This window comes from Maylandia zebra, linkage group LG12 (genome assembly GCF_041146795.1).
Source record: "Maylandia zebra isolate NMK-2024a linkage group LG12, Mzebra_GT3a, whole genome shotgun sequence".
Lineage (NCBI taxonomy): Eukaryota > Metazoa > Chordata > Actinopteri > Cichliformes > Cichlidae > Maylandia > Maylandia zebra.
Window position 1 is genome coordinate 35,871,158 of NC_135178.1, and position 26,750 is coordinate 35,897,907.

Here is a 26,750-nt window from a genome sequence, read left to right on the forward strand (position 1 = left end):
GTCCTGGCCATATATCTCCCCCTGTTCACTCGCTCGATGTCCAACACTCAGCAACTCTTGGCGAGGCATCATTAGGTATAATGTACTGCCCTCTCTCTCTCACAGGGATATTTTGGAGTGGGGTGAGCAAGCTGACCTTACTGAAGGGCTCAGACAGTGTTGCTAGCTCTCTCTCTCTCTCTGTCTGCATTGATGCCGCCCACACACTCCGCTCACTGCAACCATAGGACTGTCACACATGACAACATAGTGATTTACTCTTTAATACAAAGCTACAGTTTCAGCCAGTGACTCTTCTGTTATCACCTGCTTGTACAGATGGGAATCTTTGCTTGTACTGTTAGTTCCATAGAAAACAAACAAACATTCCTCTAAATGAAAGGTGTCTTAAGCAGTTTCGAGGTAAAACGTAACTTAGAACAAAGCCCCTTTGACTTGCTGTACCCCACTAGGGGTTAGGAACAGACTGTATATAAAAGATGGACATGGCTTCCAGTGAAATGAAGTGAAAAGTGAAGCCAATGGTTAAGTGCATAGAAGTGTATAGATTAACACACAGACACAGAGATAGTGGGGCATTATGGCCCTATAAAAGCACTCGCAGTCTGGTCAACTTAAAATTTGCACTTTTGCAGCCCAGTTGCTGATTTATTCCTACTGCTCACACAAACAAACACCCTCCTCCCAGCATGCATCCCCCTGCCACATCCGGTGACATAAGCAGGTGCTAGGTCCAGGTGGGCTTGCCAACACACGAGGCTGGCACGGACCAGTGGGGGGTCTGACCCGGCCAGAGTCCACCGGGGTTAAACCTGTTGCCAACCTCCATCTGCAAAACACATATACTGAGTGAGCGCAGTAAAAGGCGAAGCGGGAGGGGGTGTACATATGGGGACGAGCCGATTGTCAAATGATGAACTAGAGGGACAAATTAGCCCGAAGTTTGAATCGGAGCATGTGCGCGTCTGCGCTGAAGCTGATGAACCCCGCCTGGAAGACGATCATTAGTGAGTCAAATACCAGCACAAATGGCCGCCCGCGATAATGGCTGACATTCATCTATGTCTGAGTCTTGTCCAAGTCGCCGCTAAACACTCAGACAACGAGGGAGCTGCACACTGATGGGTGGAAAGGAAAAAAAAAAACTTTATACAGGAAAAAGAGAGCAAACTCAAGCTGAGGCGTGTCAGTTTTCCTCATGAGCTCACACTGGCGCTCACATTGAATTACCTCAGATTATCTCAAGAGGACTTAGTAGCACAAGATAACAAGTGAATAACAACGGAAGGTGTTAAGACACAAGCTGCAATCCTGAAAATAGATTTAACAAAATATTCCTCTCACCGTAGAAGAATCATGTATGATGAAGCCCTGCAAAGGAAGGAAATAAAAGCTTGTTGCGTAACATTTTAACACTCACCCACTTTAGTGTGATCAATCAGGCGCCCGTGCAGTCCATCCCTCTGCCCCCCCATCTGTTATTGCAAGTGCTGTCCATATAACAGGCGCCTGTCAATTTCGCCTGCTTTTTATTGACTCATCCTCTGAGCCACGGAGGGGTTTCGATCACAATTATCATTTTTTATGAATACATTTTCATGAATATATTAGCAACGTCCTCCCCACCACCGCCACCCACCACACACATACACATACACATTTGGTGGAGTGTTGTTTTCTCACAGTTAATCAGTGGCCAGATAAATCAGAGGCCATATTTGCAGTCCATCTGCTGGGAAGGTGCAGTGGGCTCCAGACGCCATTCAGACATGCTGGACAATAACAGGAAGTGGAAAGACCGCTCACAGACGTTACAGGCATCACACTTCACTGCTCACTATGTTCTGTCAATACAGATGTCAGGCCAAAAGGATTTCTTTTTTCCTGGAGAGCACACATGGCAACTTTGTTGGTTCGACTGTACATGATGTAACTTCAAACATTTACAGTACTCTCTCTTTTGTTCTTGTTTAACCCACCAGCAGCCCCCAAATGATCAACTCAAGACACACAAGAGGAGATGAGTCCCAATCTTACAAATGCAAAACACACGCTGCTGATTTACCCTGAATAACAGTGGCAACATTTTAAGGTGATTAATAAAGAGAGAAGTATTATTAACGGTTAATGGTGCTGCTAGCTTTGAAGGTGACAAGTGTGTGTGTTTAGCAGTCTATAGGAAAATAACCCCACTGGTCATGTGATCGTTCTCAGTAAACACTTTTCTGATCTCAATCACTCGTTTCAGCTTTTAGTTAATACAAAATATTGTTCATTGTGTGAATTACCTCATTATTTAAAGTTACAGAGAAAGATAAATCAGAGTATGCTTTACTGTGTAAGCTAGCCTATCAGTGTGCCCTCAGTTATTTACTGCTCCTCGCCCTCATCTAATTTCAAAACACCAAGATGGCGATGGCAAAAACGGCAAACCCATTTGTTCTTATTCTTTGACCCGTTCTTTGCTGTTAAATGAGGCCGACTCTAAAAGCGAGCCAATGCTCATAGACACCCGTGTTAACGAGCCCACCGGCATATTTAAAATAAACATTTAGAATCGGATACAAAAAGGTTTTGCTAATGTAGCTACAGCTGCACGGTGCGTGCAGTATTACATAAGTCAGGCTGAAAGTTCCAGGTGCTTTGTTAAAGGAGTGAGCAGTCTGAGTTACGGGTGGAGGCTGACTCAGGTTGTTGTAGTTGCTGCTCTACTGGCAGCTATATGTACTTACAGCTAGCACCAAAAGCCTGTGCTCCAGTTTTTTCTACTGAGTGAAATTATTGGACATGTGAGGTTTCCAGTGTCTGTGGATGCACATTACTAAAAAAGGAAGCTAGTGTTAAAAATCTTGAGACTTGAGAAAAAGAAAGAAACAAAACAAAACAAGAAGGTAAAATGGTGTCAATGCTTCAAATCAACAGATTACAAACAGTTGGTGTTGCCATGTTTGTTACTCCCATGTTTCTTATAAAGTATTTGTAAAGTAAAGTAATTGCTTCTCTATTCACTTTTTTTTACTTCTTGGCATTAAGGACAGTTACTTCTTACATGGACACCTAGTAGTTCACTTTGAAGTCTTGTAGGTTTAACTCCTTCATACAAAAAGATGTGCCTTATCAGGAATCAGCGGAAAGAGAAGAAAAACGAAACAACCTTTTAGACTCAGACAGGCTTTACTGGCTAGAATAAAAACTTCACCGCTAACTCTCCGAAACCTCTGAATAAAGACCCAAATGGGAGTCGGGTGCTTTGTTATTCCAGATGGCTTTATGGGTCATGAAAGAGTGATTCACGCGTCACATTAAAAGTGCTTGTCGCTGGCCTGCCGTCTAACCGCTCCTCTCCTTAAAAACCAGGAAGCACCCCATCAATTATTTGCTAAGCAGCCATACTGAAAATCTCACTTTGAACAGTGTGTGGGGACGGCAGCCCTGTCAGCGTGATGATAGATGCACTGGAGGCTCACGCTGCCCTCAGCACGCCTCTCTGAGGGTCGGCAGCTGTACAAAGCCTGAGCTGTGTGTGTGTATTTGTGGGCATCAGGGAGAAATCCCATCTATGTGTGCACAAGCACTCCTGCACAAACCTACACTTGCACAAGCGCCATGCCTGTATGTGCACACACACTGTAGACTTTAGTGTAGAGACTTTGTATATTAGCATAATCTGAGGAATTCAAGGTCAATTTAGTTCACAGCAGTAATGAGTTAATTATGTTTTATTTGTACAAAATATAATTTCAGTTTTACACATAAAAGTATTTACTTTTATATTATGAATCGGTAGATTCATTGCAGATTTATTGCAGAAAATAAATGCTAAATGGTTAATGTTGGAGGCCACCAAAAATATCTTTTATTGCTAATAATCATGCAACCTATTTAACAAGCCTCTATTAGGTTCTCTATATTATATTAGCACTTAATATCTCTGTTCTTGGGCTTTGTATGATTCTCTATTCAAAATAATCCTCATTTATCTTAAACTTTCTTCTGATTGGCTGCCCCTCATAACCAGGCTGCTGGTGAGTGGGGATTAAATACTGGCTATATTAGTGAAATCCTCTGTCTGTGACATCATAGAGATCTAAGAATAGAAAAAACTGTCAGAAATGGAGCATTCTGAGCAGTGCTATCACAGGGATTACTGTGGCCATGTTTAATATGAGAATCCACCGCTGTTACAGAGTGTATATATGACAGAAGAAAAGAAAATGATAATGGTTGATCTTAAACAACAATCATCTTTTCATACACGTACACTTGCATTGTTATTTCAGTATATAACCTGCTGAAGAACTGCATGTGTGGAAGTATAGGAATAGGAATGTCCAAAGGAATGCACAGGAAGACCCACTACAATACAAATTAAATACAAAGACAACATTTTGAAGCTTTTCAGCAGGAAGTATTGCATTACATATTTTCTGAGCTGTCAAATTAATTTGACCCAAAGGTCCAAATCTTCATCAGTTTTACTAATACTCAGACATTACCCATGATCTACCACACCAGTGTAAAGTGGTTAACCAGGAAGTCATCCTAAAAGGATGCTAAAAATATCCCACGTGGTTCATCATTTATTTGTAAATGATCTGTTCTGTAAATATGCAGTTAATTGATTTTATAATGTACGCACAAAGAAAAGAAAGACCTAGAAGAGTTCTTATTAGACAGGTTATTATGCAATAGCTTCACTGGTCTTACCCACTTTAAATGTCATTGGGTTGCATGTTAAAATGAGATTGACTCTAATTAATCAGTTCAATAAAAGACCAAACAACAGAAGAACTGACGATTTCAAATTTAAAATAACATCAAATAAAAACATTGGCTTGACTAGTAAATCATCTAAACTCTGCACAGCTGCAAACCCACTGAGGCTCAGACCACTAATTACACCGTTTGCCACTTTAATGTCCAATATAGCCGTTGACAGTTCAACTGGGTCTGATGAGAATTAATAGAGCATTAATCAACATGCACTAATTAGCTAATAACATGTTAATTAAATCAGGTATTTAAAGTCTTGAGACGTGTAATGCTTATCCCACCGTACACGTCTAATTTACTGTAGACACGCAGTATGTCTGCACATGCATGCTGTAGCAGTGCAGTACAAATGTCACCGTGTTGTGTTAAATCCAACTCATCTCTCCGCTGGGATTTCCCTCTTTGCACAATAGTTACCCCCCTCCACCTGACCTCTGACCCCGCCCACTTCGACCCTTAACTAGTCTAATTTCTTCTCCCCCGAGATCCGCTGTGACATATTTGCACAGAAAAGATGCTTTCAGATCAGTGTTGCTGTTTAGGTCGCCATACGCTGCACGCTCAGCTGATGTTCATAGATCCTACTGAGCAGGATTGAAAATGGCAGAAAGCCAATAGCCGAGCTTGTCTTTGAAGTCCAGATCAGTGAATTACGTTGATAGTGTGGAGACGGTCTCGGTTCCTGTAATGTAAAATCAATACACCCTCTTCCACCAAACGGAGTATGACGCTTGACCTGAGGCTGGACTTTTTGTTTTTTTCCCCTCTCTGTCTTCCAAGGAATGGCTCCATAAGTTTGGTTTTTTGCAGCAATGCTTTTTAATATAAGCTGGGGCCTAGCTCTAACCATACAGGTACCTGAACCATTAACCCCTGCACATAGATCACTACACTTAATCCAGAATTTACAAATGTATCTCTTCAGGTATAAATTTGGTTGAAACATGAAAGGTTTAAAGTTGCCTTTTCACACAGTTAAACTAGCATTTTACTAATTATGAAAGTTTTGCGCCACAAACAGTCACACAATGTGCTCTCCAGGTACGCATACAATTTTTATGCATAAGCATGTAAACAATGTTTATCAAGAGATCATGTCTTATTGTGCGCTGCTTTTTTTAAGATTCTGGATTCAAACTTTCTGGTCATTTGAAGAGTTTGTAGAGCATTTGGGAAGTTTCTCTTTTCAACACAATTTAGACATGAAAGAACACTTTTCTGTTGTTCTCATGTCTTCTCAAAAACATGCTGAACATACCAATGTTATCTCCCAGGACAGTAAAGACCAAGTGATGTTGGCATCGTCTCTTACAAGGCAAGAAATACTGTTGACATTATTGCAATAAAGCAAGCAGACACAGTACTTTAAAAAAAAAAAAATCGAATGACATTTCATTGGCAAATAAATTGGTTACTGATTGGTTGTGATGAATCATTTAGTGCATAGATACTAGATATATATATTTTTATATATAAACAACACTTATACGTTGTTTATCTCCATGAAAATTCTGTCTCATTTGTCGTATGGTGATCTTACGTGTTTGGACTGTCACTGCATTTCTGTTCCCAGGATGTCAGCATTAGAAATCTTGCAATGCAGTTGAATCGGGTCTGGATCAGACTGCTCAGTAAGATAGTAAGTTCTACTTTTTCTTGACTTTTGTGTTCTAATTGATTAAAAGACAACGTTTTTTTAAACTCTGTGTTAAAACAATAAAATGAAATCTACTGTGTAAGCTTCACTTCGCTTTGTGCTAAGTTTCTAACGGCTCTATCTTAATTTTTTTATCAGGATACTCAAAAATGACCTCTTTAGTTGTGCTCTAACTAGTCACGCTACATTGCTACCAACTAACATTACAACACACAGGGGAGAAATGCAACCGCCTCAATCTGCTTTTTCAGCATGGCTTTGCTGACATTTTATATCAGAAACAGCATCTGAACACCTGAAAGTTGCATTAAAAATCTCATGTTTTTCCACTGTTACAGGCTCTGGTTTCAGTCTTTCACCAGCTGTCACGAGCTGGCTGCTGGGATTTGCTCCCATTAGTGACACTGATGTTGGGTGATAAGTTCAACCCAAAGGTGATGGATGGGGCTGAATCACACAAGCCTTACTGAAAAGAAAAATTTGGCTTTCATTTCAATAAAGCAAAACAGATAAAGTGAATATTTCCTGTAAAATCCAGTGCAGTGGTTAAGAGACAAAGCTATCGCTTTAAGCTCTTTCCTTTTCCTGAAGAGTCACAACTGTGTAATATGAAAAAGCTGCCCAAAATCAATTGTTGAATTTTCCCGTCCTCATAGACATCTCTTTTCGTGGAACACATTTCAATAAAACCTTCACCCGTCCTCTTGACTCCACCATGTCACCATCTCTTCCTCCTGTCTGTCCCAGTGCTCCCAGTCACCTCACCTTAAAGGAGAAGGCCACAGATCAATACATTTGATGGGGAGGCAATAAGCAGCCCTATTAAGTGACAAAGGTTTACTCTGTAACAGCTGGGCTGGCGCGAGAGCCGAGCTTGTCTGACTAATGAATCGTGAAACAATCAGGCAGTAGCCATTTGTGTTTAGATCTGTAAATATGGCGCGGTACAAGTGCCAGACCATCGCTGGCACTCCAGCTGGGGCCACAGATGGTCTGGATTGGAGGCGAGGCGCAGGCAAACCGTTAGCTCCTCCGGCCCACACTGCACCGCACCTCCTCTGTCTCTGAGTGACAACTTCACTTTCGCGCTAACTTAGCCCGCATGCCCCACATTGGGAGCCAGGATTTGGTTAAAAAAAAAAAAAAGAAAAAAGGAAAGGAAAGGAAAGGGAAAAAAACACTGACAGCTCCTGAATGGGAGCCCAGCCGATGAGCAGTCTTGCTGCAATCCGGCAGAGGGAACCAGGGGGAGGAAAAAGCCAGGCGAAGGAGAAGAGCAATGATGATCCTGCTATTTAAAGACACGATCAACCTAATTAACCTTGGGATGCCAATGACTAATTCTGAAGTGGCTGGTCCACCAGAAGAGAGCTGAGGTGGAGGCCTCATAAATCTTACTAATAAGAAGCACTTTCTCAAATACGAGGAACACAGGCACAGAGGCTTGTCATTATTTGGATTGAAAATACTAGACGCAGCGTTCATATCAGTCGTGCTGCGGGTGGAGGCGGCCGGTAATGTGGCAGAGATGGACTGTAATTCACCCGGTGACAGCTGAGTAAATACAGAAACATTCAAAGAGACAAATAAGAATTCATTTCAAAGAGCTTTTGTCATTTGCCTGCACAAATAAATGATTGAAATAGAGACAAAATATACGCTTCATTTGCAGTAGGCAGAGTTGGGGGGGTTTGGGGGCTGGGGGTGACGGTGGGGGTGTCCTTGAAGATGGAGCTATGAAAGAGATGAAAGGTTTATTTAATCTATTTCCAAGGTAAAATGATCTTCTGGGCGCTTTACTCCACACATTTGGTGCGGTGGATGTGAAAGCGGTACAAAGCCATTACAATGCCCTCAAGTCTATTAAACTGAATGACAGACGTTGTTTACAACCCCAACTGCTTCTGCAACCGCACCATTATCGCTGCATACTGATGCAAGCATCAACAGCAGGATTGGCTGTCATTACAAAAGGACAGCAGTGTCTCAGAGCAACGTTTACCAGAGTTTATAAAGGATTTGTAATCTGCTAATCACTGGATGGCAGGTTGCATTCATTGCATTCACCAGGATATCCAGAACATTACTGTCTGCTCAGCTGTATGAAGCCTCACTGTGACATCAACCGGTGCAGAGATCCAGCTAGCTCATTAACACCTACACAATACACTAGATGCTACAAAGACGTGCTGTACTTAAGCAATACAATGAAAGCTATTTCCATATATTGTGTCTTATCCAACTGTTTGCATAAAAAACATTTACAGCAAATCTGTGTTACTTTATGAGGATACCAAATCAGAAAACAGCCAGAAATGTGTTGGTAAATATCAAAATACAGCCATGATGTTCTTTAGAAAAAAAGGGGGTAATTACCCAAAAGTTTCCTGCAATTCATGAAATATTTACTTTCCTATGCTATGATTTTGTGTTCGATGCCATCAACTTGATAACTGGTGTACCAAAATGTTCTCAGCTATTTGGAGGTTAGGGTTAGGTACCTAAGCCTTGAACTAATCCAACCATGAGCATAAAAAATGTTTGAGTTATATCAGAAAAATAAAAATAAAAAGTACAAGACTGTGTACGTAACTACCCTAACCCTAACAGTGAAGAAGCTACTCGTCCTATAATGCATTGGAAATTCACAGCTTCTTAAATTTAATCGATTTTTATTATCGCTTTTTAAAATATATTTTATATGTAGTCCAGTTTTTGATTTGATACATTTCATTCCTGAGTACAATCACCACTTTCTCAAGTTTTCTCAATAAATATAATTAGTAATATAAAAAATAATAATAAAATTGTGGTTTTTATATTGGTTCATAACGCTGTAGTTTGTAGTAGGGCTATGCGATATGACCAAAATCTTATATCCCAATATCATCCCGATAACAATATAAATCACAATAATGTAACATTTTCTGTAAATTCTGTGAGTCTCGGGCAGCTCGACTTGCATGAAGTGTTTCCAGCTGGGCGTCGTGTAGCTGGAGTCGAGCGTTTTAACCGATGCATGAAACGATACATTTTTAGACATAAGTTGTAACGGCGCCGTTATCCATTACACGGCGTGCTGCGGGGAAAAGCCTGCTCTAACGTTTGAGTCTAAGGTTTATTTTTTAGCACCTGGCGGCTCTTTTTTACTTCTCATCCATAAAAAATACTCTGCATACTCTTTCACGTGATTCAGTTTATTTTGAAAGGTTTTAACAGGATCTTGAGCTTTATTGTGAAAGGTTTAAGTGGAAAATAAACAAGCGGACACGCCATGGTTTTACCGTCATTGTTGCTAACGACAACGCATAAAAACAGGCGCTTGTCCGTCCGTAGTGTGGTTATATTAAATATAAGATAAAGAGAGAACTTTAGGAAATTAATATAGCCACTACAGCGACCATCAAAACGATGAAAAAATATTGCTGTAAACAGTTTATTTTGCGACACCACGAAACAAACGATAGCGTAAAATGAAACGATAGATGTTTTTATATCGTTATCCGATATATATCGTTATATCGAACAGCCCTAGCTCGTAGTGAGACTACTTTGGATGGTTACATTATTATGCCTCATTATCAAAATCCCAGTGAAAAGTATCAATGGGATTTTTACTTCCAGAACATCGTTGTTGTTCACATTATTATGCCTAATGTGTCAAATATATGTACAAAAAACAAAAGTGTTTACTTTATGAAAATCAGTCTTAATTAAAAGCATAACTATTCAGTGAAGTAACCTAAACTTTAAGCCTTCAACTCGACAGTGTCTTGACTCGTGTGCTATCAGTTAGGAGATCTAATTCTTCTTTTTGGTTTGTTTTTTTTTTTTTAAATAAATATCTGAACTTTAATTAGTTTAATCTATTTGGACTGATATTTAACTGTCTTTACATTTCTTTGTCATTCCTGTATTGCCAGGAATTTCCCTAACCTAGGGTTAGTGTTGGCTAATATCAGACCTCACTGAGTTAATTAGCTGGATTTACATGACAACGATTTATTTATTTTTTGGTACTGGTTTTGTTGTCATGCACGGGGCTTCGGTAGAAACCATCGTACAAACACTGTTCAAAGTATTTTAATCCTGGTGTAAATGCAGTTTAAACATTTTCTCTGTGTTGTTTTCATTCATAATTCAAGAGTGCATAATGCGCTAAAGCTCACGTACGAAAGCACGCTGGTTTTAAAGTGCTTTAAATCACTTTTAAGTCCTCTTTTATGTGGTGCTGTTTATATGATTTAGTCAAATCCATTTACCTCTTACAGAAGTGCAGCTTCACATTCAACATTCAAATGCTTCACCTTTAACACAACATGCAGTCTGCTCCTGTGCCTACATGTTCTGCTCAGATATTTATGGGCGTCTAAATGCGTGTGAGCAGGTCTGCAGCGCCTTTGTTTCACAGCGGTAATAATGCCAGGGCCAGACCCAGCGTCCTTGCCCCTTCAGCCCTGTGAATACAAACCTAGGCAATGGAACTTTTTGTGCAACGTTAACTGTCACAACCCGCGGCGGTGGCTGGAAATGGCTTAACTAAACTGTCAGATCTAATAAAGCCAATAAAGGGATCAGATAAATGTTTATTACATAGTGGGAAAAGATCATTTCTGGACAGAAATTGAGGATGACCTTTCCGGATAATTCCTCGCTGCCTTTGCTCCCCCTCCTTCTGCTGGATAAATCACCGGGTCCCTTTTGTTTCACGGCTGATGGAGCCTTGCTGACGTGGGATTGTTAAAACCTCGCCAGCTCTTCTTTCTTTGTCTCCCCAATTACAGGAGCCCTCTGAGTCTGAATGCCACCTCACCACACAGACAGGGGCAGGCTGCTGTGCCCCTGCTGTTCCAACAGTCACAGGAGATGATAATATAATACCTGAGTCTAAGTGCAGATGCAGACTTGTTTTTTTATTGAATATCTCTCCACAGCATTAATGCTGTACAGGAAATGGTGCAGATAATGATCTCCAAACTGGTTTGCATGTCATAACATGAGCTTAGGTTGATATAAACACTTTAAAGCTGCATTAAATGTTGTTTTTTGGTCAAGAGGGAGTCAGCAGCATCTAAAAATGAAAACACTGACTTCACTAAAAATCTGTCTCTAACAATCTCAAACATGGCGTCTAACAAGATGCTTAACGTTGGCCTTCTGTACTACTGTATGGAAACTTTGAGTCTTTTACAAACACAATATGTCTCTTAACTCACACAAAAGACAAATATTGAGAACTGGCTTCCTTCATATGTGCCACAATATTGAAAAACGAGCACTGCTTACTTATATGCTGGACTCTTTATTAAAAGCTCCCTGAAAAAGCGCTTTATCAAAACAACAAACAGGGACTAGAAACAGATGTTTCTCTCACATGAGCTTCTCTTCACTGGCTTCCTGTTAAACCAAGAATTAAAATCCTTCCTCTCACACACAAATTTCGTATCTTAAAGACCTCGTAGTATCATTATTATCCTAATAGATCACTTTGCTCTCAGACTGCTTGTGTTTCATAGTATTTAAAAGTAGAATGGGAGGCAGAGCCTTCAGCTTTCGAGCCTGTTGTCCCAGCTCCCAGTTTAGATTCAGGAGACCGACACCCTCTTTTCCTTTAAGATTAGTCTTAAAACTTTCCTTTGGTAGAGCATATATATATTTATAACCCTCGTATAGCTGTGCTCGGACTGCTGGGGGACTTTCCATGGTGCAGTGAGCATTTTTCCCCTCTTTCCACTCCTAATGGATGCCACACTGCACACTATCAACTTCTGTCTTTACTTAATAACATGCTTTAATGCTTAAAAGGGAGTTCTTCCTCCCCACCCATGCAAACTCCTTGCTCATAGGGCTGTCTGATCATTACGGTTCCTTCCTATTATTTCCAACCATCACATTGTAGTTATTTTCTTTATACTTCATGAGGCTAAAGCCTGCGTAAAGAACCAAAGCAGCCAAGTAAAGACCAAGTTTTCAAAGTCAAACGGCATTAGATCTGAATTCATTATTAATGCAGAGGGGAGGTCGAACTTATGTTTCGAAACACTGTAAAATTCAACTCTTACCCACAAAAAAATCCCTACAATACTCATCAAATATGGATGACGACGCCTAGCCAGGAGCACCTGCACTTCACTGATTCACTGAACAGATGTGGCGTGATGAGATCAGGTTAGGGGGTGTTTGAAGATGCTTCCTTTCTGCCCCGATCCCCCTTATTTTCCTCTCACACACCCCGCTCCCCGCCCCTCCTTGGCCTGTCCTCTGAGCTACATGTGGCACGGTTGCCTACTGCTTCCTGTGACAAGCCAAGCTGTCCACTGACCACTTCATTTTTGATGTTGGCAGGCAAAACTCGAGGCGTGGCGGCCAATCCGCACACACACACGAACACACACTGAGTTCAAGGGAACATCATCCAAGAAGAAGAAGAGTTTCCAAATGACCAAACACAGGCTGCTTGATGAGTGTTTGCTTCGCCTCTTCTTTGTTTTCTCTGTCTTTTCTTCAGAAGTCCATCATTGTATCTCTGTTTATCTTTCATTTCCATTCTTCCTACCCCTGCTTTGTATTGATATTTGTATTTCTGTCTTTATTGGCTGTCCCGTTTTTCTTTCTCTGAGAAGTATTTTTATCTTTTTTTTCTGCTGCTTCTTTCTGTCTTTTTGTTTCCCTCCTGTTTTACCGTCTTTTATTGTTTTTGTTTAGGGTTTAACTTTCTCTTTACCTTGTCTGTCCAAAGTGTCTGTCTTTCTCTTTCCTTATAATCTCTGTGCTTAAAGTGTTTGTTCTTCACAGTCTTTCCTGCTTTAGTCCATCTTTCGCTCCTTCTTTTTCGCCATTTGCTTTCTCCATATTTGAAGTGTCTGTCCCTCCTTTTCTGACTTCACACCATCAGCCTTTATAGACTTTTGTCTTCTTTGGCTGTTCTTATACTGTCATTTTCTGCTTTGTTTTCCCTTCTATTTTTTGTCATCGTCTGTCTCTTCAATGTGTTTCTTATGCAGCTTCTTCTGCAGTCGCAGTCTTGCTTCACTCAGTATTTCACAAATTAAATCTTTGTCATTTCTATCCGGATTTTTAGAAATCTGATTATAGTGACTGAAGTTGTATAGTCACCTATAATTAGCATTTTAAACTAAACTAAAGGATCATGAACCCAGCAGGGCAGCTGCAACTGACCCCAAACATGCTTATCTGGCCTAAAACAGGGATTGTACTAAAAGAAAAAAGAAAAAATGAGATTTTAGAGCACGCTTTAGCATCCAGTGGGAGCTACCTGCATCCGCACGATCTGGTCTACTTAAGATCAAATTGTGCAGTGCGGCCCCATGAACTAAACTAAGTTTGACATCCTTGTACTAAGCAGTATCACTGGACTCCAACATTAGTTGTTTGGGGTCAGGATAAGAGGGCTTGATTGCTGCTATCCTGCTGGGTTCATGATCCTTGGAAGCAGGAGTAGAGAGGCTCTCAGTGTGTGTGTGTTCATAGCTATAGTGTGAGAGTATATGAGGCAGGAGGGCCTCACCCAGCCCATTAGATGTGCGCACTGGCCTGTGAGATGTTGTATCACTTTAATTAGTGGGGAGCTGTGGGCCACGGCAGCGTGAGGAGATGGGGAGAAGGTTGATCGTGTTTTAGTCATTGCCTAAAGCCACGGACCCACCTCCCCTCACCCCCACCCTGACTCCAACCCCTGCCACCCCCTCCTCCTCCTCCTCATCTAAAAAGCTTTGTCAAGCTTGACTTCCTCTCTGGACCTTTTGTCAAAGTGGCTGATAACAACATGACTGTTGTAATGTTTTGTTCTTTCGGGGTTTTTTTTTAAATTTATTTTTCATTTTAAGCCCTGTGGTCAGGAAAATCACCTTCATCATCTTCTATTCAGATCTTTTAATTTACACTGCAACATTTTTTTGTCTTTTCACATCGTTTTCTTTAATTGCACCCACATTTCCATACTAGGCGATCTCTAAGACCGCTCATTTAGCCATTCTGCCTCTGGCCTCTGAGAAAACTGGGCAAAACTTAAACGCTGTCACACCTTCTGAATACATTGGAAAGTAATGAACATTTTAGATAATTACGGCGAATCAGAGCACGCTGAATGCATCCTGGCAGTGAGCCAGCCCCCGCAGACGGTCAAAGATGGAGCCATAGAGAGCGGGAATGGGAATTCTGGGTAATTGGACTCCCATTGTAGGAGCTAATGAAGTGATGCGATTGAAAGGATGATTCTTTGCCATTGTCTTAAAAGTAATTCGACAGCTTGTAGCGTTTGACAGTTAATGTGAACAACAATAATTGTACAACATTTAAGCAAAACAACACGGTTTGCAAACACCGTGAAACCAAGCAGAAAATGAAAGCAGGTGTTCATAATTTTAACGTCGAAATAACTTTTCTTTTCTGAATTTCAATCTGCATCCTTCATTCTATTAAAAGTGAGTAAAAAGAAAATGGAAATTATGACGAGAGTGGCTGATTTTAATGTGCGTTCTTAACTTTGGTGCTTTCTATAATATAAAGTGACTGGGGCGTGATCGTGACAGGAACCTGCTGTAATGCATGTTGCAGTGATTTCATGTCAGAGGTCATGTTTAACAAACACGACATCAAACAGTGAAGATTGATGAAAATCATCGGACAATGGCTTCCTAATGGCCAGTGTCAGATCCCATGTTTCTCTCTGTTAGGGCTGGGCTGCCGCTGGCTGGATTGGATGGGAAATGGAGGGGGGGGGTAAGCAGGGAGGGACGGAGGTTATTGGTGGGTGGCGCTGAGGCTCTTTATTGCTGTCATAAAAGTTACTTAAAGACTGCCATCTTTCACAATCCATGTTGACAGGACTTTTCAGAAAAAGCTTTTTGAAGCACAGAAAAAGAAAAGGAGAGCAGGTCGTACCGTTCTCTAGCCTTAGGTGCAACATATCCTTGTAATAGGAAAAGGAAAATATAGACTTATGGAAAATGAAATGAGCCACGAATGACCATAAGCGTGAAGACAATTACACCCTTTGGAAATCGTATATTTGTGAAGATAATTTCTTGTAGAGTCTGCGCGTTTGGACCCGGTGGGGTTACGGTTTCTTTTCTATGCTTGAACTCTCCTTGAACTTGGGATAAGCGTTGCCGGAGTGGGACGTGGCTATCTGCCCCTGCATCTGGTTATTTTAGCTCCAATTTGCTGCCTAATGCCACAATTACCCTGATCTATGGCTCGAGTCACCCCTTTAATGGCTTGGTGTCAAAATCAGCACATCTGTAGAAGCAAGGCCCTGAGAGCAAGTCCTGACTTTGCTCTACTTTGGACACTTTCCTGTCCTTCGACAGGCCTGAGACGATAAAGATTGGGCAGCAAAATCACAAAAACACAGGAAATATTTGTGTAAATGGTTTGTGTATCATTAACTGTCTAAAGTTTTTAAAATGACTGTATTCATTTATTAAAGTATCAAAAAGGTTGATACAAACATAAAACCCAGTACAATAAAATCAAGTGAAAACAAGAGAACAAAGCCAATTTGAAAAGGTGGGTTTTGAGCAATGACTTTGTCCAAGAGTCCCAATGTGTTGGAGCATTAGCATAAATCAGGTTACATGACCAGAAGTGACACGTTTGTATGGGATCTCACTAATAACACAAACAAATCCACCATAAAGCTGCTATTTCCATGGAATGTGCGATTTGACATTTAAAATTTTGGACAAAAAGGGAAAAAATATTCACTTGAATAAAACAAACAGTAGCTAAACACAAGATCAAGCAACTTGCATCCCATTGTCTGACATCAGAGAATCTGCAACAAGTCTATCAAGGTAGCTCTCCATGATCAGCAACTATTTACAAGGACATTATATTCAAGGAAAATAAATCCAGATGTTGTTTTATTGTTTTTTCTATATTAGCATTTAACATGCTAACTGAGCAGTCCACCATAACTAACAGTGTTAAGGTTAATAGTGTTAAGGTGGACGATAAAGAAACGTATTCTTGTAGATTACACAGAAAGTGTAATTTATGGTTCTGCAAATGTGTCGTGGTTTCAAAAACCACAAACATGCTCCTGTGCAAACTGCAACTGCAAGTCACTGGACGCGGATGGACGAAAAAGTCGTCAAATGTTAAAAATACTGCATAAAAAGTACAGAAAGTGACTGCAATGGAGACTTTTCACTGTTTTTAAACTCTCAGCTTCACGTCAGCTCTTTCTATGTAATAACTTGGCTCTCCTCCACAGCTGGCTGATGGACCAACAGCAGCACAAACAAGAGTAGTATCACATGTTTTTGACACTGCCTCCACTGACAACAAACACTCTCTGCAGGTGGACTGCCTTTGTACTACCCCCACCAAAGCATAAAACAAGCATAATTGTGACATTAGGCTACATTTTTACACATTATGACTATCTGCTTTAAAATTGGACCACATTAAAAGGTTGTAAACACCTTTTAAATGCAACCTTTTATAAACTGACAACCTTCCTCCAGTTGGATATAAAATGCTTAGCTCATACAGACACGTTTACACCTGTAACTGACGACACCTCGGTCACGGTGCTAATTCTGTAAAGCTTAATGAACTCGCTGCTCAGCTCTAACAACATGGTGCTGTGGAGAGATACTGCAGTGTGGAGAGAGTGACTCCACTTTGGCTGCCCAGAATCCTCTCTCAGCGATGAAAAGCAGCCCCCTGAAGTCCACTCCATCACGGCATGGCTCTCTGCCCTCGCTGTGGCGTGACTGGGACAAGGATGAGTGGCGGTAAAGGACAAACTCATGGACACCAGTTGGGCTCCCAGAACCAGCACACATTATTACCCCCAACAGAAGCCGAGTGAAGGCGGGAGCCAGGAGCCTGTCCTCGGCACAGCTTCGGTGGGAGATGCAAAAACAGATGGCCACCCCCAGCAAGACATTAGCAACAGAGATTTGAAAACATCTTGAAGCCCCTGTCGCCACACAGAGACTGCGGTCAGGAGGCTAATGTGTGAATAGTAAAACATCGCAGTTAACGGTAAAATGAGCTGCGATAAGAGCAACAGCTGTCCAAAATTACAAGTAACTGCACACTGCGATGTATTTACGCGGGTCTTCAATGTAACATTCAAAAGGCCTTTGTCTGCATGGATGAGAGGACGCTGTAGTTAAAACAAGGGAGAAGCTATTGAAATGAAACAAGCCAAATAAAACAGAAATTGCTGCATCATCAAGTATAAACTATTTATTGATATGCAGCCACATCAAAAGAAGGCACAATAAAACTGAAGTCTGCTTATTCAAAATGGATGTTCAGCAGGTGCCAAATTATGCTTCAGAAAAGCATTTTGTGTTCAAACAAAATCGTGTTTTTGTGCCCAGCCATTTATGATGTGCCATTACAGCCATCATGACCTGCCTGTGCTCCTTTGGATATCAGTGTAATTATATGTGTATATGCATATTAATATTATGAAATGCCCCAAGCACTCAAATTTTCTCATCCTATTAAGCGGCCCTTATCGGTTGTAATCATTCCCATAGATGTGGCGTGGAGGAGCCCTCTTATACTCGTACTTTAGGTGATAAACAGAAAACAACCCAGATTGTGCATGAGACCTTGTATTGGATATGAAATCTCTTCTCCAAGGTAACCTAGTAAAAGGGAGCTTTGTGCAAAAGGGTGTATTCTAACCAACCATCCTCCTTCCCTGACCCTAACCAAGGAGATTTTTCCCTAAACATGACCAAAGATCAAATCCAAATCAAGGTTAAATCCCAAATGTAGCCAGTGCCACCTATTCTGTCTCTCAAAGAGAAAATATTGCGAGGATATTATTTCAGCAGGGCGAGACCACTGCCTTTCAGTGAGGCATCTCCTGAGCCTGTAGGGTGGAGGAGGTGTCCACCTGATGGCAATACCTTAAGATGGTGATATCAACGGGTATAAGCCACTCAGTGGCTGTTACCACTTCAACATGTTGGGCTGTGCCGTTACAGAATTAGTGATATAAGAAAATCAAGATTGTGATTATATTAAGGCAGCACGGTGGCACGGTGGTTAGCACTGTTGCCGCACAGCAAGAAGGTCCTGAGTTTAATTCCACCATCAGGCCGGGGTCTTTCTGTGTGGAGTTTGCATGTTCTCCCCGTGTTTGCGTGGGTTCCCTCCGGGTACTCCAGCTTCCTCCCACCGTCCAAAGACATGCAGCTTGTGGGGATAGGTTAATTGGATAATCCAAATTGCCACTAGGTGTGAATGTGCGAGTGAATGCGAGTGCGAATGGTTGTCTGTCCCTGTGTGTTGGCCCTGCGACAGACTGGCGACCTGTCCAGGGTGTACCCTGCCTCTCGCCCTATGACAGCTGGGATAGGCTCCAGCGCCCCCCGCGACCCTGAACAGGATAAGCGGAAGCGAATGGATGGATGGAAGATGTGATTATTGTGCCACGTGCTCTTATTTAGCCTGTCAACACTCCAGGAAAGTTCAAACTCATTCTCTGTCAGGGCCAGTTTAGTTCAGCTCCCATATATTAATTTATTTATTTATTCAGCCTACTGAATTATAATTAAGATTTTTTAAAAATCTAATATTTTTTCATAGTCTCTGAGTAATCGTGTTCAATAATTGTGATCTCAATAGTGACTTAATAAGTGATCGATAATCGATCGGACCTGTAAAATGACCACTGTATGTACAATATGAAGACATTTACCTGCTACTTTACCTACATTTACATACTGGAACCAAATAGACTTCCTCAGGAGCTGTGAACTGTAATGCGACATATTTAAAATTTAAATAATGACACCAAACGGATGGTGATTAATCTCATAGTTGAGAGCAAATCAACAGTTTCCTGTATTCTAAACACTCCTAGTAAAAATGCCAATTCATGTTGCCAGGTTTAATAATAATAATATTAGACAAAAACTAGAAAAAAAGACGAATGATAATTCAGTTAAAACTGCAACAATTAACAACTATCCATCCGTTATGTTAACTGCTTCTCTAATCCAGGGTTGTGGGGGCAGCTGGAGCCCATCCCAGCTGTTATTATTATAGTTTAATTGGTTTCATCCACTTTTGGCCGCCTGAGTTTAAGATTTTTGGTTGGTGCTCAACAGAAAATAAAGAGTTTACAACCTCTTAAACCATATTCTTTGAAGGAGAGCCATCCATATAATGTCTGGAGAAGAGATTTTCTTTTGAAATTAAAGGTGAACAGATCACCACCGCCCTGATGCAAACATCCAAACAAGTGCTGCGGCAAGACGTGCACAAAAAAGACAGCAGAAAAAACAGAACCCAAGGTGACACGTATCATTGTCTGAAGTCCGGCGGTTGTTCAGCAGGGGCGATATTTGTCGCAGCGGTGTCAAGAGACTTGTGAACAGAGGGTTTGGCTATTCCTGGACATATTCTCCACACCTGCGCCCCGGAGTGCGCTGGGTTGGCATTTCAAACTTTATCACCTGTCACAAGAGAGAAACCGGCTGCTCTGGAGAGCACTGCACCCCACCGCCATCCTCCACGCTCCGCCTTTTAATTCACGAGACACCACACCTGTCCTTGGAAGTTGCGCTTGGAAAGAAAAGACAAAGATTTCCCCAGTGGGAGGGCTGGAGCTCTGTCTATGTTGCCTAATTGATTCGAAAGGCGTGACGTCATGTTGATCATGTAAAGCCAGAAGCTGCCTTTTCATATATCTATCCATTCGTATCAGCAAATAACATCCAACTTACCAGCATTATTCTCTCTACAGGCTTTCTGTCTCTTGTTATTGCCTCCTGAATCCTTTCATTTTTACTGCTGCAGGAACCAAATGTCCTCATAGGGATTATAATCCACAGGACTGCTGTCCTTTGCCGGTTATTAGGGTTATAAAACGATAACTGTACAATAGTCTTTGAAAAGAATGGATCCATTAACGTGATCTCTGATTGGAGCAGGAGGAAGGCTGAGTTCTTACTGCTATCACATGACCCGCATCAGTTTACACAAACAAAGCTGAGGAAACGTCAGTGAAGAGGTAGTCAGCTGGGTTTAGGGTGCATATTAGCATCTTTATGTATAAAAGGTTGATGGCGAGATGATGGGATGGAGGCATCTGCAGCAGGAGGAAGCCTCCATAACCACAGGAACGTATATTTTATAAAGAGAAAAGGAGAGATGTGTGTATGTGGTGGCAGTCTCCCGGGGACACACTGATCAAGGTGACATGTCTCTCTGGTCTCCACAGGGGGTGTCTGGGCTCCAGAAGGCCATGGGTGTCACGACAGCAAAGCCCCACACTGGATGATGTCACACCACACAAACACACACACAGACACATGTGGACTGACAACACCACCACTGGAGATTGTGAAAGGTTAAGACTGTTCGTCTAAATATAAACTGCTGTTTTTGTTAGAAAACACAGTGTAATATACAAACCATGCTGGAAATGCATTAGGAATATTAAAATATTCATCATCTGTTCACTGAAACTTTAAATCACACTGAAACCCCGGTAAACCCACCCCGCCTACATGACGAGTCTTCTTCTCCGTTTACACAGATTCATTTTGATCTTCTATTAACTGGTAATGCACAAAAATAAATAAAGAGTAACACGTAACAGAAGTTATTAGCTGTGGCTAATTTAAACAAATTGTAAATATCACAAATATTCAAACTTAATTAAAAAGTAAAAAATGAGCCACTTGACTGCAGGAGTGTGTTTTTTTGGATTAAAAGTATACATACTAATGAGTTTTTCCCGTCCACATAGACAAATAACTTCTCTTTGCACAAACTTATCTTTGTTGTGCGTCCAATATTCAATAGAAATCACAAATAAGTGGATCAGTTAACAGGTTTTAAAGCTGAAACTGGACAGTAAAGATCCTTAAACAAGAATCTGGAGTTGCAGAAATGAATTTCTCTCACAACTCTAACAAATAGTGCTCAAACAGCTACGTTTAGGGTGATGAATGTTTTCCTCTAAGGAATCTTGTTTCCTACAGTAAAAACTGAACTTTTAGTTTTTTAATCTAATCTAATTTACAGCTATGAGAGCTACATTTCCACAATAAAGTATTTCTTAAAAAGTAAAGCTACATTTCACCTCCACTTTGTAATAACCAGAGGGAACACTGTGATCATGTAATTATTGGGCAGCTGAAGTGGGACGGTCAAAAGCTCCGCTCTTTAGGCATTAGCAGCTAAGTGCTGGTCATTATCTGTCCTATAGTCCACTACGCCCACTCATGTCTGTGTCTGCATGTGCTGTGCGATCATCAAAAGTGCACGCCGGGGGGGAGTTAGGGAATGAAGCATAATGTCAGCAATAACACAAAGGACCTTGGTTTAACATTTCAGCCTGCACTGTGTCCCTGCTACAGCCCAGAGCAGAGCCAACACTGGCCTGCTGCTACTCTCTGACCCACCCATCCACAGGCTCTGCTTCACCATCTGAGGTTTGGAAATGTGTCTGCTGCACATGCATACGGTCCACGTAAACACACCACCCCCTGCAAACAAACACTTGTTAATGTGTTGCTGGTAAATTTAAAACTGGATTATTTTCCCCAACAAATGTATATAAATATGTGAAGGAGTACATGCACTTTATACAGGGCTACATCTAAGTTTAGTCTACTAAAAGATACAGGAAAAAAGAGCTACACTGAAAAAAAAATTACATTTTTAGTTTCAGTGAAGGAAGCATTTTAGTTTGACATCTATACCAATAAGGGTCTCCATATCATCCATCCACAGGCAGTATAAAGGTGACCGTAGAGCTACAAAAGATGAACCCCATGCTGATGTGCCTTATAGAGGTGTATAGAGGTCTATGGGAAATGAGTCTTGGCTTTGACCTCTATAAACATTTTCCAGACAAGTTTATGCACTCATTACAGAATAACACATGAAGTCTACTTTGGTCATTCTAAGAAAAATAAAGGAATAAAGTCAGCTGCATAGAGGATGAGCGTGCAGCTTCCTGTTACCCGTTGCTTGTTATTTCTGCCTTCAAGGTTGCAAAACAGGACTTTAAAAACGAATGGATATCTGTGCATGAATGAACACTGATGAAGTTATTTAATACTAGAATTCATCATCATATAATAATAATCTAATTTGCCAAATATTTTTTGTCAAATATATAAGATCTTCAACGTCGTTCAGCTGCCTCTCCACAGAGTTGGGGGAACACCAACTGCAGGTACTGGTTTTATTGGCCCTTTAGCTGGCATCGGTTACCAGAGCAGAAGGCACATTACTGCTGACAGAGGAGAAGAATGTCCTTCTGACCAATAGTGAGGCTCAACAAAACCTTGGTCAGCCTGATGGAAAAGAAACACAAACAGGAAGGACCAGTGCTAACCGGTACGCATAACTGAACTTTCAAAATAAGACTAAGTGGATTGTTCGCTAATAAATTGATTGTACAAGGCATCATTTCCTTGGATGGATGAAAAAGTACAAAAAGAGGCAGCTGAAGCAGGTTGTCAAATATCTATAAATAAATGGTTGTTGTTTAGAGATGCCTGAACAGAGCCCAGATTTCTCCCCCCATCAGCTGTGGCAACCAAGACAAAGCCTTGCTAAATATCTGACTTCTTAGTTTTATCATAATTAAAACCATATTTATGTAAACAAACACTTGCACAACTACAGTATAAAGAGACGAGCAGAGCGAGTAATGTTTTAGGCCTTATTTTGGCCTTGTTTCAGAAACTTTGACATTTTTAATGACCTCCATGATTTTTCTTGCCCATATATGCTCATACAGTACAAAGACACATATGCCACAATGCATACACACATATGTAACAGCCATCCATCCCTCATCTTCGCAGTCCTCTGTCATAAAACCCCAACAGCCACACATTTTCACCCTCTGCTTTTCCAAATTCTTACCCCTCCTCTCGTCTCTCTCTCTCACACACACACACCTCCTCAACCAAACTGCTTGAGCCACTTGCCTGCCAGGGAGGCAAGATGGCCCTCCAGCCCTCCAGCCAATCAGACAGCTTGGCTCGCACGGGAGATCACAGGACAGCTGATCCAGCCCTCTGACTTCCTTCTTCGCCTGCTCTTCTGGAAACTTTTGGACCTGCATCACCATGAGAGCGTCACTGGTCTGCTGCAGAGACAGATAATGAAAGATGTTTGTTGCATGATTTAGGATTGTGTGATTATGTATTTCTAATGAAAATGATTGCAGGAAAACAACTAGCTGTCCACCAACGCCCTATTTCCATCTAGATTCTGTGTCTTTAATCATTTCTCAAATATAATGAGTATTCAGTTAGTTGTTAAGCTTTAAATCATAGCTGAACAAATAAAGGCTGGTTTCTAATAAATGGAGAGTGATTAAAGCAAGCACGCAGCCTGAAGTCTTTAAATATGCAACTTCTGTGTGTTGAATTACTTTGGTAGCAGCTTAATAGTGATCATAAAACACAGCACAGTGAGAGTGAGTGGAAAACAATTTGTGAATACAGCTACTTCTATCCAAACAGAAGCCTGAGCAGCAGTGTGATATGTGTAATGACAGTGATAGAGACCGAATACTGTGAATGCTGACAAAATTAAAATTATACAGAATTTATCTATGCAGCAGCTAGAAACATTAAGAATTTATTATTAGCAAATTGCATAAACATTAATTTAAAAAGAAGTCTGTCAGGAAATGACACGTATAACAAAACATACCAGACAAAATCTTTGTTTACTACACCTCTTTTTAAAATTGACTAACATCTGGACTACACGCTGCAACCATACATCTTTCCTTTTGGTGCAAAGATAAACTCAGAATTTTCCACATCTCGCACAGCTTACATAGTTTTCTGTTCTGGAAGAATGTAAAATGGACTGTTTGTGAAGGTTCTCAGTCATGCAGGTCATCGTAGTCTAAGGAGCTTGGAAAGAAAAGCGTCTGGACTTCTTTGGGTTTCTTGAAGATGTTTCACCTCCTATCCAAGAAGCTTCTTCAGTTCTAAGAGCGATTGGTGGAGAGTCCCAGATTTTAAGCCCTATGGGAGTGTCCCCAAGAGGGTCATGGACCCCCTATTGATCCTCTGCCTAATCACACGAGCCAAGTGTGAAAACAGGTGTGGGTCACAATCAGTCAAGGTTTGAAAGAGGAGTGAAAGAAGCCATCTATGTCCACTGTGAACGACCATCTTTGGACAGAGGCGGGGGTTTACAACATCACCTGTCTGCCATCTATAATCCAGTTTTGAGATCCCTCCCCAGACGCCTTAACGCCCACTCACATCCTGGACCATTTGACCTCAGGAAATCACACTCAAAGTGCTCTATACAACTTGACACAGTGCTTTTTATCTAACATTCACACACATCGATACTTGGGGTTAGTATCTTTCCCAAGAATATTTGGCAGGCAGACTGGAACCACCAACCTTCGGATTAGTAGATGACCTCCTCTACTTCCTGTCACCCAAGGTGATTAAAGCGCTGCTGAACAACTTGCTGAGATCTTTTGATTATTTCAATTGGCTCTGTGAGTCTTACAAACATAAATGATACATTTTTCAATGAATAGCTACTACAATGTTCACAGTGACCACAATCGATTGTTATATTTACCCTCTCAGCTGAAAAGAATCCCTTTGAGACTGTGGGAACTCAGCTGACGCCCCTATCCACAGCCATTTACAGCACATAAAGTAACAATGTGGTACATCTAATAGATCACCAACACTATGAGCTGTCAGTAAGTGAAGAAAGCATGCTCTTAGTTTATATTCAGTGTAACATGCTTGCTGTGCTTGTCTTCCTGTCTGCAGCTGGTGGTGGAAATGCTGATCATGCTGGCATCAAGTGGCATTTGGCTAAGATGCAGAAAAACAAAACTGAGTTGTTCTACCTTGAAATTTGCCTTTTCTCTTTTGGAAAGGGGAGATTTAGACGGCAGGGGGCCAAATGAGAGAAGTTAAAAAAATCTCTCTGCCTGCTTCATCTACACACAGAGATTAAATGTAACATTTTTGTTGATACACGAACATCTTTGATTTGTCTGATTTCTGTAATTTATCTTACATTAAGGTCAAACTACAGTGAAAGTATTTGTATCAGCACCAGAAGAAGGATTTCTCTCTCAAGTTGAAACAAATAAAACATATTTTTTATAATTAGCCTGTAAGCTTTGGCAGTCAGTCCATTTCTTTTTTTAGGAAATTAAAAAAGTAAACTCTTCTGTATGCACATGTATCTTCATTTGACAACAGAATGGAAGACACCTGTAGCATGATAGTAGCAAATAGCTCAGCCATTACTATGATGACTCTTTGAATTCCAAATAAATGTAAATTTATTTGAGGAGTAAGGAGTTATAGCTATCACCTATGATGAGGGTTAACAAAAGTCTATGACTTTTATTGCTATTTCTTGCTAACAATAATGTGCTTTATGTATTAGTAAAGAAAACTCAGCTGACCATGGTGGCCAATTTTGGGGGAGTTAAGACCAAAGCCCCTTTCTGAGGGGTTTGGGGGTAGGCGTGGGGCCTGTTTTTTCTCTTGAAAACAAACACTTGTACACATCCATATAGAAACAGACATCTGCACACACAAACACAGTCCTCAGCACACACTCTGGATGTGAAAATCACATCCCTGTTCTACTGGGAAGGGAAACTGTTGTGTGATTATGATGAACTGGTTAAACTGCAATTACGCCGGCGAGCGATGGGAGAAGAGACGACAGCAGTTTAGACGGCAATTTGGGAGGCGGCTGCCGTGGCTGCTGCAGCTGGGGCCTGTTTTATGCAGTAATTGATAGACTCTGCCAGTCACTAGTGGGTTCAGAATTAAAACTCAAATTATCATCATTAGGATCTCCCCCTCTAATTGCTGCATCAAAGGCACATCAGCGTTTTTGTTTTTCATTATAAAATTACACTTGTGTTATCTAATTTCATCAGCTGCATTGACAGCGCCCACGAAGGCCTTGCCAGTGATTTGAGGAGGAGGTTGTTTGTGATTTTTATCATCCTAACTCATTCAAACGTGATAGATGTTTGTCAGATGTGACCCCAAATCGCTTCCTGGTGTTGATGCAAACCATAAACACAATTCTACTTCAAATAAATGCAGTATAACCAATTTGAACATATTCTCTTTTGAATTACTTACTTATTAATTACTTGGATAAAATCCAGTCATTCACTCTCAAACATTAAATGATTTGATCCACATTTAAACACGTGTAAGGAGAGATACAAATGCTGTACTACTAAACACACAGACTCCTCATGCTGTTACAGTGTGACAATCTTTACATGCAACTCCTTCAACAGTAGACTGCAAGCTTCCAACCA

At 41.0% G+C, this 26,750-nt stretch overlaps 1 protein-coding gene across 4 annotated transcripts in view; it reads right to left on the reverse strand.

The window, feature by feature from the left end:
* Nucleotides 1–629: 629 nt before the first annotated feature.
* Nucleotides 630–26,750, reverse strand: part of LOC143421385 (uncharacterized) — a 111,145-nt gene continuing 85,024 nt past the window's right edge. For 2 of the 4 annotated variants that reach the window (XR_013101019.1, XM_076890495.1), the window contains one exon: nt 22,809–23,546. Coding sequence is in view for 1 of the 4 variants with exons in the window: in XM_076890495.1 (XP_076746610.1) it covers nt 23,536–23,546 (11 nt within the window). In the remaining 3 variants the exon portion in view is untranslated. Of the gene's footprint in view, nt 830–22,808; nt 23,547–26,750 lie in introns of those variants that run through there. The other 2 variants (XR_013101021.1, XR_013101020.1) reach the window with 2 other exon arrangements.